Here is a 14,692-nt window from a genome sequence, read left to right on the forward strand (position 1 = left end):
TGGCGATACTAAGTGTTCTGAAAACATGAGAAGAAACTGTTTTCCAGTGGGTGTAGTTTTCTTTCTAAAAGCCAGTTCAGTTTGTTTGGCTTTTTTTTTTTTTTTCAGAAGATAAACTAGGAATACAGTTGCTGTACAAATGCTTTGTACAGGTTTGAGCTTTCATTGTAGCAAGTCATTGTGGAAAGGCGTTTAAAATTACAGTGTTATGAAGTTTTAAAAAGGCAAAGCAATGAACTTGAAACTGATTTTTTTTTTTTTTTCAAGTGCATGTGTGGATGTGCACCCAGGATTATATATTTACTGGTGTGGGGGAAGATAGCCTTGATGAATTTCAGTAAAAGATTTCTCTGTCTTTGACTTTGGAGGATGAATTAACTGGTTTTAATTGAGATGTTCCCACATGTTTTAAGTTCTCTTGCTTTGTTGAACTTTGCTGCAGGGTCTGTGTGACAAGCTTGAGCATCTGGTTATTGAGGATCACTTTAATCTGCAGCTCCAATTAGAGAATACCTTGTCTGTCACTTGTGCAGGATTAGTGCCACTGAGAGATCTTTCAGCAACTTTCAGCCTTAGGAAGCTCAAGAATGTGATTGAGGATCTTTCCTCTGAGGGGAAGTGTTTCTTAGACTCTGTTTTCTCATGGAAATGTCTTCAGTAGCTGGGGAGAGTCACAGGCAAGGAGGTGAAGGGTTAGTCAACTATAATATATATAATTCACAGGCAGCACAGTTCACAGGCGCCACAAGGTGATTATGTAAAGGTTCCTCTTGGAGAACTCTGCATTTCCGTTCATACCAAGGTAGAAGTAAAAAAAAAAAAGCCTTTATTTTCTTTTATATTTCTTTATAGCTTTAGGATTAAATATTTTGTTTTCTTTATGAGTGAGTTTAATTGTTTACAGTGGATCACCAGTATATTCTACAACACTGGAAATGGGATTTTACCTGGAAGTAATTTGGAATATACTTGAAGTGCCCTGGTTTTATTTTAGACTAGGGTAAGGATAAATACATGATTTCTTAGATACAAGATATTGAAAGGAAGGAAGCTGTTACAAAATTCAGTCTATATTTTGTGTGCTGTTTACATCCATAGATATCCAAAAGCTTCAAGTGTTTCTTCATATTTACAGCTTCCTAACATTGCTTTTTTTATCATGCCAGTGAGCATTGTAATTGTTTTGTTTTGTTTTGTTTTAAGTAGAGGTATGCATCTGAGAAAGAAAATTCCCTTTGCCAAAATTCCATACATAAGTGAATGGAGAAATGGTGAAATACTCAGCAGCTGGTGCTAGGTCATGCAAGTCCAGATGGAACAAACTTCCTTCACATAATGTCCAGAACATGGATCTTTATTTTTAGGGAGGTTTGCAGGAAGGTGATGATTATACATGATAAAAACAAAGCACAGTTACTTGAATAGTAAGAGCCTACAGAGGCAAACTTAATAAAATGAATTTTTGTGCCAAGAGTGATTCAAGGCAGAATTAAATGTTTGGTGAAAAAGTTAAATTAGAAAGTGAATATATCTGTCAGCTGTTCTAAATTCTAAAATCATTTTGAGGTCTTTTGATTCAAGTCTTGTCAATAGAGTTCAAGTGTTTTCTATTTTATGTGCATCCCAGATAGCTTTGGATTTTATTTGACAAGAAACAAGTGCACAAATATATTTTGAAGAAAAAAACACAATGTGAGAATATATTTTAAGTATCATTATTTGAGTGCAGAATTCTGTAATGGTATGTCACAGACCTTGTCTGCTGTTCTGTGTAAACTCTTCACAAAATGCTTTGAAAGGATGACTTGCAAAGAATGTTTCATGTTGTAAACCTTCTGAACAAGCTTTTTCCCCTTTCTACTTCAGTAGTGCCATCAGAGGTGGTGGATTTCTGATGGAAAGCTGACCAGATCATTGATACAGAAAACAATGTAAAGTGCAGAGAGAGCAGTCTGTAGCTGCACAGACCCAACTAGAATATTGGTTTGAGTTTTTGTTGTGGACTTGGTTGTGCTCAGGCTGCAAGCCCAGAAGAAAACGATGAATTTCTAATTTGCAGTTCAGCAGCTGGGTAATTTCTGGTCAAAATATATTGTTATTATGGTTTTGCCATGATAGGGATACAAAGGACTAAAATTTTTCTTTAATGAAACTTGAACATTTTATAATTACTGTTCGTTATCAAAATAATACTTAATCTTCATATTCACAGTCACCAACAAGCCTTCTTCCTGGGAATTCTAATTCCTCCAGCACTTTAATAGAAATTGTGACGATTTCAACATTTTCCTCAATTTTTCAACAGGCTTTAAAGTGCCCCCCGGGGAAGTTGTCATGGCCTCAAACCACTGAGTATTTAAGCCCTTCTTTGGATACTCTTCAGAATCTCAATGTCCTTTCTGAAGTGAGGGCACTGAGGATGATCTACTCCATGGTCTGTCCCTTCCCACTCAGGATGTCCTAGGAATGATTCTGTGATTCTAGACTTCAAAGCTGTATACAGTATATCTACCTTTAGAGAGAGAGATATATATAGTTTTGCTGATTTATGCAAATGATTTATTTTAATAGAGAAGGACAAGGCAGGCACTAGCAGTACAGCTGTGGCTCTAGGTTAGAGAGAGGAAACAAATCTATGAATCAAGTAAAGATTACGATTTTAGCTTATAAAAATCAGAAGAAAGAAATGTCACTGTTAAACATTGATTAATCATGTCTAGACTTTAGCAAGAAGGCTTGTGGTGATGACATACAAATTTTTTAAAGGTAACAAACCCAGTTACACTGGTTTAAAACACCATGCGTCATTTTTAAATCTGTCTGGTTCCTTGTTTAGTCTGAAAGCATTTGTGGGAATAATTAAGAGAAAGTTCTTTGCTTCAGTGGGCAACTGCAGTTTCAAACAATTTGTAAAATGTAATTTCAGCACCTTTAGTGTAAGATTTTTGCATATCTGCAGCAGATTTTAGAAGGCAATGAGTTGTCACGTGGAGTCGGTTTGAAGCACTCACCACCATTAGTGGTCTATTCTAATAAACAGTGACTTAGACAATCTGCTTCATTCTAATTGTCACTGTCTTTGATAGAAGTTGTAGTCTGCTTCCAAGAATTCTGGCAAATAAGTGAAGCAATATGGAAGCATGTTCGTTCTTAAACTTCTGGGTTTTTTCTTGTTTACTGGAGAAGCACATGACCTTTGGATTATATTGACAGTAATGCTTTTGTCTGTTTTGGTATAGCATCTGGTTTGGTAGGGAAACATTTTCCTGTTCCTAGTAGCCACAGAGTGCTGGTAATCATACTGGATAGTAACTTGTATTTATACTAATTTGGAAAGTTCTTCTCAATGTTGCTTGCATTTCAAATATTGCACTAATATTTATTACCTTATTTTAAGGAAACGGAGAAACAGTCACTGTTTAATCTCTTGGAGGAGCATGTTGTCTTTATCCTCAATCTCTTTATTTATAAATTCCATCTAGTTTATTTGAAAACACAGACTCGATGTGTAGCCAGTGGATGTACTCTACTTCAGCTGTTTTCCTCAGCAATCGCTAATTGTTGTTTTCTAGTAAAATAGTTAAATCTAGGAAGCGTGTGTTATGCACACGATCACTTTGAAATTGGGAAGAATTCTCACCTGTGACATGAATAGATTTTAGACATGCATAAGGACTGAGAGATTGCTATTGACATCAGCCTGCCCAGATCCAAAGTCTCTTATGATAGTCAGGAGTTTAGCTGCTGGGTTTTCCTTTATGTTTTCCCAGTTTACAGGGCAGATGTTGGTATTAATTTTATGCAGTAGACCTGGTAATAATGCATTTTTACAATAAAAAGAATTATTTTTAAATAATACCAAAGCTCTTCTGTGCCTTTAGCAGGGTAGTGTTTGGTGTGTGCAGAATGGCCCTTTGTCCAGGAATTCCAGAATCTCTAAAATGGGAGGGATTGTTATTCCAGATGTGAGACAGGGCATCATCACCTGCAAAGCTGAAGGGCAGGGGCACCAGCTGGGAGCTCCTGTCAGAACTGGGACACTTGGCAGAGCTGAAGGAGTGTTAAGATTGTAAACTCGAGCATTTGGACCTTAAGAAGCCTGAGCTAGTACTGCATGAACAGCCTTAATATGACCTACCTTGTATGCATAATTTGGTTCTAATGGCTTGTCATGGAGAGGGTTTATTTATTACTAGGCTCTTCTTGCATTCTTGGCATTTTGGCTCATGTTTGTTGAGCAAGGAGCAATTCACAATTTTGGGGGTTATCTTGTTGAACTGTGGATTCCAGGCTTCATTTATTACACAGACACTCCTCAAACTCTGCGATTCATAGAGAACTCCTAATGATTTTTTATTGTCAAACTTTTTAATGATGTTTTTATTGTAATGTCTGTATATGTTGACCATATTACATTATCTTTATAGCAGTCCTGCAAGATTAATAGCAGTATCTTTTTATTTTTAACTGACATGGGATGAAAAACAAAAGGAGATTAGGCCAGTATTATCAAAATCATGGACTAATACTGGATGCTTAGCTTGGAATGACTAGGATGTCTTTTCAGAGAGTACTTTTTGAAGTTCAGAGCAGTTAGTCTCAGATGTAGAAGGGAGTGCTTAGCACTTCTAAGAATACAGACTCCCAAGTGTTAAGCTGACTATCTAGAATTTGAAGAATGTAACATGAGAAAACTTTGGGTTTGAAGATTTTCCCAGGATCATGAAAGAAATTGTATATCAGAGGCAGAGTTTTAACTGCTGTTCACCTAAGACTACCCAGGTTTTACTGTAGAGGTTCTGAAGATGAATCTGTAGTAAAAGTTTGTTTACAACTTACTCTTCATGCTCTTTCAGTCTTTAACATCTGTCTAGGGGCATTAAGCAATTTCTGGAAACTTGAGATTTTGACCTATCTCTTCGGTTCCTTTGGTATCTGCATTGTTTAACAATTCCAGGAATTGTTTGGTTTACTATTATTATTGTTATTCCTAATGCATACAGGGGTTATTGCTTTTTTGTCTAAATTCTAGATTTATAATTTTGCTATTAAAAGTCTACTTGTGATTTTTTTGTGGATGTGACTTTAGCCTCCAGTAAAAGAAAGGGGCAGTACAGTATTCCATAAAGGTCATCTCAGGTATCTTCAGCAAACTGATTCCTGAATTTCAGCACACTATTGCATTGTAGAGAACAAGTTTTTAAGTGGTGTTGTACTCTGGTCCTTTAAAAAGGAAAAAAAAACCCTCAGAATTTCCACTTTGCTGTTGAGCTGTAGTTCTCTGTTTATTTAGGCTGCTTGCACATACAAAATTTCAAGTGTTCACAGTGAAGTTTACAGAGCTAATAAATAGGTGAAAAATATTATTCTATAATAGTCTTTTTAGGCGTGAGTATTGAACAATTTTGAAAGTAGGTGCAAGTGATACATATCTATGTTTGATTAGATAAATTATCGGTGAAATAAATGAAGAAATTTTAAATATAGAGACATTTTAAGACACAAGAATTTTAGCTTCAAATTCTACCCTTCTATCCAAATGAAATCTGCATAATGTGTCAATTTATTCCTGTTATTTCCTGTTCAACACTGCAAAAATGCTCTTGAATACTGCATTTAAAGGAACACATCTTTTTGTGGCGTTTATTCTCTCCCTTGATATTTACAGGGCTAAATTTATATCAGTCTTACTGAGTTCAAAACATATTGCATTTTCCCTGTTTTCTTCAAATTTTGCAACCCTGCATATGTTCTCTTTAAATGAAATGAGCTCCTTGATAATGTTGAAATACTTTCCATATTTCTCAAAACAATTGCTACCGCTGCTTACCTGTGTCTGTCTGTTTGCTTCCTTAGTTTTGCCAGCCTGGAGGATGGCAGCTTTCGAAAGAGAGGAAACAGCCAACGTTCTTCGTGGTGGTTTTGACTGACATAGACTCAGAGAGGCACTACTGCTCCTGCCTAACTTTCTATGAAGCAGAGATTAACCTGCAGGTAAGAGATCTACGACAAGAAACAAAAATGCGGACAGAGGCGCCTACAATCAGTGTCGTAGAAAATATTTTGCTGTTCCTGCTAAGGGTGCATTTTTCTGTCCTACAGAAATCCATATATTTTTGCAAAAGGTGAACTTGATATACTTTTTTGTGTGTTTGGAGTTTTTATCTGCTTTGAAACAAAACAAAACAAACAAAAAACCCAGCCAAAAACATGTCACAGAATTTTGTTTTCTCCACCACATTTTCCTTTGTAAATGGGGTAAGCAATATGGTGTTCCTTTCATTTCCTTTCCTGTTTGATATAGCATGGATGATTCTCAGCCTAGTTCTAGGAAAAGGTTTATTAACTTCTGCTCCCTCTGCTGGCCTGCTCCATCAGAACAAATGTGCACAAGGATGCTGTAGTGTATATTCATATTTCTGGAAGTGCATTTATTGGCAAGATTTTTAAAACTGATGGAATACTTACTCAGTTTTTAGTTAGGTCAGATTTGAGGTGTCAGCTCCTTGCCAGTCTTTGTTTTTTAACATGTATCTAATTATTTTTTGGCAACCTGACTCTTTCAAAAATAGACATTTTGTTTCCCATTTGATGTAAAGTACTTCACAGAATATCTGTTGTGACTTAATACTTGGAATCTTTAGAATCTAGAACCTAGGGAAAACCTAATCCAATCTATAATTGCAGACTGCCATTGTTATGTTTTGAAATATCTTCTTTCGTACATGAAAATTAAAAAATAAATAAAGCCTTGGCTCTAAGTATAATGGAATTAGTTAAGATTAAATAAATAGCTGAGCAAAGTAACTTCTTGTTCTTTTAGTGAAGAACTGTAACATTATTGATTATTTTTAGAAAATGCTTTTAATAATCTCAGAGTACTCTGTTCATTTAATACTGGAGTTGAAGGGTTACCCTCTTCATAGAATAATTGCAAGATGTGTTGCCATAATAATAATGATGTGTTTTTTTCTAGGCACAGTTGGAAGCCAGAGAATAATAGTTATTTCATTAGTGCTACAGTTTAGGTGGATATTTGTGTTGATTTTTAGAAGGATTTAAAAACAGAAATATTAGCAGAAATACCTCAATATTAGACTTATTTTAGTCTTAAAGTTTAGTGTAGATCAACTGACACATTCCTCTTTAAAAACTTAATGTCTGTCATATTTCCTTTATTTTATAAGTAGAGAGTGAAATATTCTATAGTAATTCTTTCCCAGCTGATAAAAATTTACAATGGCTGACTCTTCCTCCACTCTATGTATTTCATAACATAAACTAAATTTAGCAAACTTGTTATTTATCCTGTGGTTTCTAGCAGCTGCTTTTGATTCCCAATCCACATCTTTGAAGTAATGCTCATCGCAAAACATCCAGCATTAACTAAAAGGGTTTTTTTCTTATATTGCCTAAGTATTAATACAAAATAACCCAAAGTAAAAAATAAAATATTAGTGCAGCAGGATGTTGGTTCTCATAATGCCATTCCTGGCTGTGTTGTAAAGAATGCATATTTTTCAGATGAACTTGCTGTGGTGAAATTTATTCTATGACTGCATTGTTTATAGCCAAACTTCCTGTTTCTTTCTGAAACCCAAAGAGAATAATTGAACGTGCCCTGTTACATGGTCATTAGACAAGAATTCAGCACATGTACAATGTGTAATGAAACCTAAGCTCATGAAGCATTGGGCTATGACAAAAATACTGATTTAACCATTCTGATGCATGCCTCGTTAAACAGTCCATGAAACACTGTGCCCAGGACTTGAAATGAAATCTGGACAGTACTTTGCACAGTTAAATACAGTTACATTATTCCTTAACTGAATGATATAACTTACTGAGGCAAAAGTAAGATTAAATTTCAAAAAAACCACAAACCCACTTCTTTCCCAGTAGCCTTCGCCAGGTAAACCTTGCTGATACATGAGAGTGGTCGGAATTCAGCCAGAGAGGATGAGATGTTTGGCTTGGCAGAATTGTCTTCACAAAAAAAAAGTGGAATCAACCACTTGGAGGGTTCTGTGGTTAATTAAACTGGGAATTGAAAACAAACTCATTTTTTAGCCTGTGATGCTGGAAGAGAATCATGAAACCTCTTTGGAACCTTCTGTATAACAACACAAACCTTTTAGACACAGTTGAGTCTGAGAAGACTCAAGAGAAGACTCAAGTCAAGAAGATTTCTGTTGTTTTCATTCCCTTCATTCCTGTTTCAGTTGTTTGTTACAGGATTAATTTGTAAATAAATGCTACCAGAAATGTAAGGAGTTTGTAATCACATGCAATATGTAAGTGGCACCACAATAACCTAGGCTGCAAGATTAATATAGCAGCTGTAAGAGCTATATAGTCTGCAGGAAGAAAGTGTCCTCCCTGGTATCTGTGAAAGTCCTGGATTCAGCGTAGTCTCTTGGCAGTTGCATGTCTTAACAAGTTTTCCAGAGGAAAGCACAGGCTCTAGTAATCAGCTGATGGCCTATTTTCAACTTCTTACCCCTGCACAGAAAATAGAATGCTTTTTACTTAGTTGACATCTGTGAATCATCCTTTGCATTGTTGCAGTTCTGACTGACTCAGAATTTCTTATCTTCGTGGGGGCTGGTCAGTTTGATTAGCAATCAGCGCTCAAAAAGTTGTGATAATAGATAAAAAGATTGTTGTTGACTTTAGTCTGATTAATACTCCATATCTATCGCCATGAGTAAGATCAACACACTCCATTTAACGGGGAAGTAGAACTCACTTGGTGCTATGTGATTTCAGATGATACAGCTTTGCCATGGAATCCTTCATTAATTGTTCTGGTTTATGGCACTAGACTCATTTAAGTGTCCCAGTAACATTTGCTAAAGCTGTATAAGGCTGTGATCCTCATCTGGGTTTAAAATGAAGCATTAGAAAGTTTGACCTTAACAGGAGAATAAGGTTGGACTGAGGGCACACTACTAGAAGCAGTCCAATGGTGAATTAACAGTGATAAAGCCTGGTGTCATTCAGAGGCATCCCAAGTATGTTGCAGAGCAGTTCTATGTGTGAGATTTCTCTCACACCTCAAATTCCTACATGAGTGTAAAGAAATCTGAGATACTTCACTGGTTTCTCCTTCCAGCTTCTTGTGTTTCCAGCACATGCTTGGCTTTGTCCACATTTCTGCCTGGCTTAAGGTGCTATTAGATGCTCCAGCAGAGCTGGGTGCCATATTTGCTTCCATGGGTCTGCAGGTGTTAGAATAGGAGATTACAAATTAGGAGGAGGAGAGTACATTGAAACTTCTCCATTTCCCTTCCCCTCACAGAGCCTTGAAAGTTGGTTGGTTTTTTTATGGGGACTGGGAGGATGTGGAGGGTGTGATGTCCCATTGCTGTGCTTTGATTGCTTCTGTGGACTTTAAATCTCGTTGGTGTGAAATCCCCTTGAAATGCCATTGATTTGGAAAAACCTTGTCCTATCTACCAATAAAAAAATAGTTTATTTTTCTGGCAGTTGAAGCCAGAAGCTGTTGAGCAGCCAAGGAATATTCAGAAGAATCGTAACTTACCTTTACAGAATTCACTCATAAAACTCAGGTTCTCTGTGTGTGTAGCTTTATTAGTCATAAAAAAAAGAAAAATTATATACACACGTATGCATACATTAATATGTTTAGCTCTGTGGCGTGTACAGTTTGCTAAAATGAGGTTCATATTTCTAACAGCACTTTCTGCATGTTACCACTTAACAGACAAAGACTTGATTTAATACTTTTGACTCAGCAGATACTTCTACTGACCTCAGCCGTGCTTCTTACCAGTTAGAATTCATATTAACAATGTTTGGAAGAGCACCACAGATAGAATCTTTTTTAAAAAATGTTGACTCAGATAATTTGGAAACATAATGGTCAATTTGTACATTGCTTTGCACTTGGAAAGAAATTTGCCCTTTCTTCCCAACCCCACCATCAGCAAATGAGAGAATGATTTATGCCAGCAATTGAGCCTGTGCAACTGCATTTCTTGCATTGCAGAAGATCTGCTCAGTGAGATCACCACAAACCTCCAAACATTTGTTTATAACAATCTTATTGCAAGATTGTATCATTCTTGTGTGTTGTCTCAAACATAAGTATGTTAAAACATTGCAATGACAAATGTAAGATTAAATATATTGCTCTGGAAAATTGACATAAATAATAATTCACAGCTCTCCTGTTTCCTGCCATTCACATTCTCTTCCTCTCTCTGTCCTCCCCTGCAAAAAGAGGAGAAAGAACTTGTAAAAATCCCAAACCATAAAATGGCAGATTCACAACATTCACAGATATTTCCTGAGTCAAGGGAAAAACTGCCAACAAAATGACTGTGCTTCATAAAGTTATAATTTTTCAGCTTGGACTGGAGGGTCGGTGATCCTACTGTGCTAAAGCATATGCTGCTCAATGAGTCATTGATGTTTGGGTTTTACCAGAGGGTGAGAACACTTGGTTCAGTTGCACCTATTTTTTGTGGGAAATCTGACCCCCCCCTTTGGATATTAGATGAGCATGTTTTTCCTAAAATGAAGTTTAATAACTTTTTGTTAGTATCCCAAATGTTAAATTTATTCTGAAAGTTTCTTCTTAGAGTCAATGACCCAAACCACATTTTGTGGAAAAAGACCCCAATTTTAAAAGCAATGTTTAGTATGTTGCATCATCATCTACTGAAAAATGGCTGTTGTGATGTTGTATAGAGATTTAAGTAATGCCTCATTACTTTTATATTCTGGTGTAAAGTCAAGGTTGCAGATAATTGTCTATATAAGAAATAGGCTCATATTTTAATGTCCTTTTATACACTTATCCTCTTTAGACCAGAATTTAAAGTTAAGATGAGAACATTTGTACAGAGGAAATCATATTTCCATCTTAATAACTCTGGCAATAATAATTTCTCCTGTCCTGTTCATCCCCTGGCTTATGTATTTGCACTCACATCCCTAAGCTGAACTCGTGCTTTTGCAGGGTACAAAAACTTGTTTTGCATAAAGGTCACCTTGTCCTCTTAACTCCTGTGTTGTTGAACAGAGGCCCCAAGTTCAGCTCACAGGACAAGGAGATGCTATCTTTTAAGCAAAGACATTTCTTTGTCAGTAGAGATCAGATAATGACTTTCAAACAACAGTAATGCTAATTCACAGCAGTTCATTGGAAGTGTTCTCAAGGCATTTCCCCATATGCAAATCAAAGGGATTAACTGTGTTTTAATAACCCAAAACAATCTGCATGTAGAATTTTGCCTTGGTGTATGTCTGCATATGCTGTTCTGTATTATTTAAAAAACATTATACTGAGTTAAAATAAAGTATGAATTACAGCTTTCTTAGATTTGAGTTTTGCCATTTGTTCTCCATGTGCTTCGTAGGTGTCTGCAGTCTTTTCACCTTAAAGTTGTGTGAAGTTAGAAAGGGTGGAATTCATGGATCAAGTTAGCTGTCTTTGGGAAAATTCAGAAAGTTTTAGTAAACTCCAAGCTCTGAAAGTATGTTTGCTTATGCACAGTTCTTGTAAGGACTTGGAATTGCAGTTCTTTCACGTTGCTCAGTGGTATGGTTAACATGTTATAGCAGTTACCTAATGCTATTGATTGTTGCCCCATGGAATTTCAGCATTTGCAGGGCAACTCAGTGGCATCACCTTGGATTTCCCAGATTTCTGAGGCTTGCACATCCCAATGGCCTAATCCAGAGAGATACTTTGGCCTATGGCTGGGAAAGCTACACTGAAAGGTGCAAAGTGTGGGTGTGAGGTTACTTTTGTTCCAAAGTTTTTTCAATGTTTTTAGATGATAATCAATATCAACACCTTCTGGAGGTTTTCAAAGTGAGGTGTATTAAATGGTAATCATCTAATAGATGGTGGTGGTATAAAGTCTGTGTAATTCTGAAAGGTGCATTGCAAACTCTTAACTATCACAAACGTACTCTGAAGTGTCAGTAGGATTTAGAGAGTAAAGCTGACCTGTCATAAAAACTTGAGATTACTGTATCTAATAAGTTTATGATCATCACGTCATTTTCTATCTTTGATCCTTATCTGTTTTAGTTGATAGACTTCCTACTGTGCATTACTACCGTGTATTGTTCCCATTTTGAAATGATTAAATCAAGATGTCTTTTATGCTGGTTTAATCTTTTAGCTGCAGTGGTATGGTTCTGTGCACGTAGGCAAACCACAAAGCACATCTCTTCACCTGTGGTTTTAGCTCAGTACAGCAGATTGCAGGCAGGATACAGATTTGTCTTCTGGAAGCAGTCAGCTTAGTTTATTTTAACTTTCATACATGTGTTAGAATTTATGGAATTATATAATCAGACAAGTAAGTAGAATTAATTGATGCTGAATGTTTTTTGGCCTTTGATTGTTAATAAAGCTGCTAAGAGCGTATTTGGCTGCAAATACAACAAGCAGAGACTAAGTCACGTGGGGAGAAAGGGATCTGTCCCAAATGAGTAATTGGCATAAGATTACTAAAGTAAACTTCAAATAATTTTTCCTAAAATAAGAAATCGTTCATGGTCTCTAAATCTTTGCTGGGCAGTTGTAGAAAAACAACAGGCTTGCTGAACTTGGCATAATTTCAATGCAAAATTTTGCATTGGGCAAACTGGTTTTGACATAATGAAGTACTAGAGTGCAAGTTTTGTAATGAGAGATGTTCATTCTCTTTCGAGGGCTGAACAAATTATGAAAGCACAATTCGAATTTCACTTTCTGTTCACATTTGATTTCCTCTGAGTTTCAAATTATGCCTGCCAGCTTCCACCCTGGGAACAGTGCAGATACATCTAAGGCCTTGTGCTTTCTAACTTTTCTATTAGTACTTCAGTTTAAATTGGTTTTCCTCCCTCCGACACAAGGATAAACCTGATTTTTCTCTGCTCAATGTGAATCAGAACTGACAGTCCAGATTCTGAAGACAGGAGAAGGATGGCTATGGTTCAGGTGTGCTGTAATTCAGTTGCACATTGATGGAGCAAATGATAATGCTATATCCAGTAGTAGGGAGAATTTTTTTGGACTATATTGGTAGGTAGTTTTGGTCTTTAATAATTGACTTTTGTTCCTAATGTTGATTTTGGCTAGAATGTTATCTTTAAGTTAAATGTCAATATTCAGAAACGGAGCTGATATCTTAAAATAATGTGATTGTTGTGGCAAAATTAGGTTTATAAAAGTTCAAGAGGAAACCTTAAAGCTTGAAGGCTAAATTATGGCAATTCATGTCTCTGTTGAATAAAAAAAAGATAAGGTTAATATGAGTAAAGTTGCCCCCTGTTTGTTTTTTGGCTACCACATTTGTTGCCTTTAAATGAGTTGCAGTTTTTCACTGAAATAGCACAAAATCAGTCACCTTTTTCTTCTAAAAGTTTTAACATAATTTCTGAGGCAGAAATTGAGGCTTATATGAAAACGTGTGGTTTTGTCCTGATCTGAAACATACCCAGTATCAGCCAAAGATGACTTACAGGAAGTGTACTTGCATGGAAGTGAGGGGGGGAAGCAGAGAAATGTTTCATGGCCCACTGCCACTCGATGGAAAACTTCAAGTGTAAGGTCAGCCTTTATCAGGCATCAGGTAACCCACCCATGTCTTAAGTTAGATATAAATGTACATGAAATGAAACTAATTTATAGCTAAAATTGTGCTGATGGGCTTCAGTCATGTCTAAGTACAAGGGAGTCAATATTTTAAGCATGGGGAAATCATGCATGACCACAGGTCCTCATGCAATTCTTTGATGCAGTTAGATCAGCCTCAGTTACCTATTTTTTAGCCTATGGAAGAGTCTTTTTCGGAACTTTATTAATTGGATGTTAAAAAAAAAAAAAATCATTCCTTTGCCTTTCAAGGCACTGGTATTTCTTGATTATATTTCAGATGATTATCACCTATTAAACTAAATGAATTGTTAATGATCTGGAATACTGGTTTGCTCTCTATTGGTACATCTTTCTAAATTCAGATGTTTTCAAAGTCTGCCTGTATATAGAAATAAAAAGAGGAAAATGGGGGGATAAAAGGAATCTCTTTCAATATTGAGTTGAAATTAGGGAAATTCTGTATCTCTTCTACCATAGTATGAAGGGCTACCCAGCATTCTAGATGAGAGCTATCAGGGAAGCCCTATAGCAGCCTACCATCATCATCATCTTCCAACCAGTAAGGGTGCAAAAGGAAAACTATAATGATAACTAGGTTAACAAAAAGGCGAATAGCAATAATATTTTACTTATAATTAACCAAGGCAAATTCAGAGAAAGGCAACAGAGGTGGTGAAGGGTCTGGAGCACAAGTCTGGTGAGGAGTAGCTGAGGGAGCTGGAGGTGTTTAGCTTGTAGGAAAGGAGGCTCAGGGGAGACTTTAGCACTCTCTGCAATTCCCTGAAAGGAGGATGGAGCCAGGGAGGGTTGGGCATTTCTCCCAGGCAGCCAGTGACAGGACAAGAGGGCACAGCCTCACGGGGAGTTTCAGGTTGGTCATCAGGAGGAATTTCTTCACAGAGGGGGTGATTAGACACTAGAATGGGCTGCCCAGGGAGGTGGTGGAGTCTCCACCATGGGAGTGCTCAAGAAGAAACTGGATGTGGCACTCGGTGCCATTGATCTAATTGACAAGGTGGTGTTCGGTCATAGGTCGTACTCAGTGACCTCAGAGGGCTTTTC

At 36.7% G+C, this 14,692-nt stretch overlaps 1 protein-coding gene across 5 annotated transcripts in view; it reads left to right on the forward strand.

The window, feature by feature from the left end:
- SBF2 (SET binding factor 2) overlaps positions 1–14,692 on the forward strand; it is a 228,137-nt gene that overhangs the window by 92,914 nt on the left and 120,531 nt on the right. For all 5 annotated transcript variants that reach the window (XM_085063120.1, XM_085063121.1, XM_085063122.1 and 2 more), the window contains exon 3: positions 5,857–5,994. In XM_085063120.1, the coding sequence (XP_084919246.1) occupies positions 5,857–5,994 (138 nt within the window). The remainder of the gene's footprint in view (positions 1–5,856; positions 5,995–14,692) is intronic.

Source organism: Lichenostomus cassidix, chromosome 5 (assembly GCF_008360975.1).
Source record: "Lichenostomus cassidix isolate B80296 chromosome 5, HeHo_3.0, whole genome shotgun sequence".
NCBI classification, from domain to species: Eukaryota; Metazoa; Chordata; class Aves; order Passeriformes; family Meliphagidae; genus Lichenostomus; species Lichenostomus cassidix.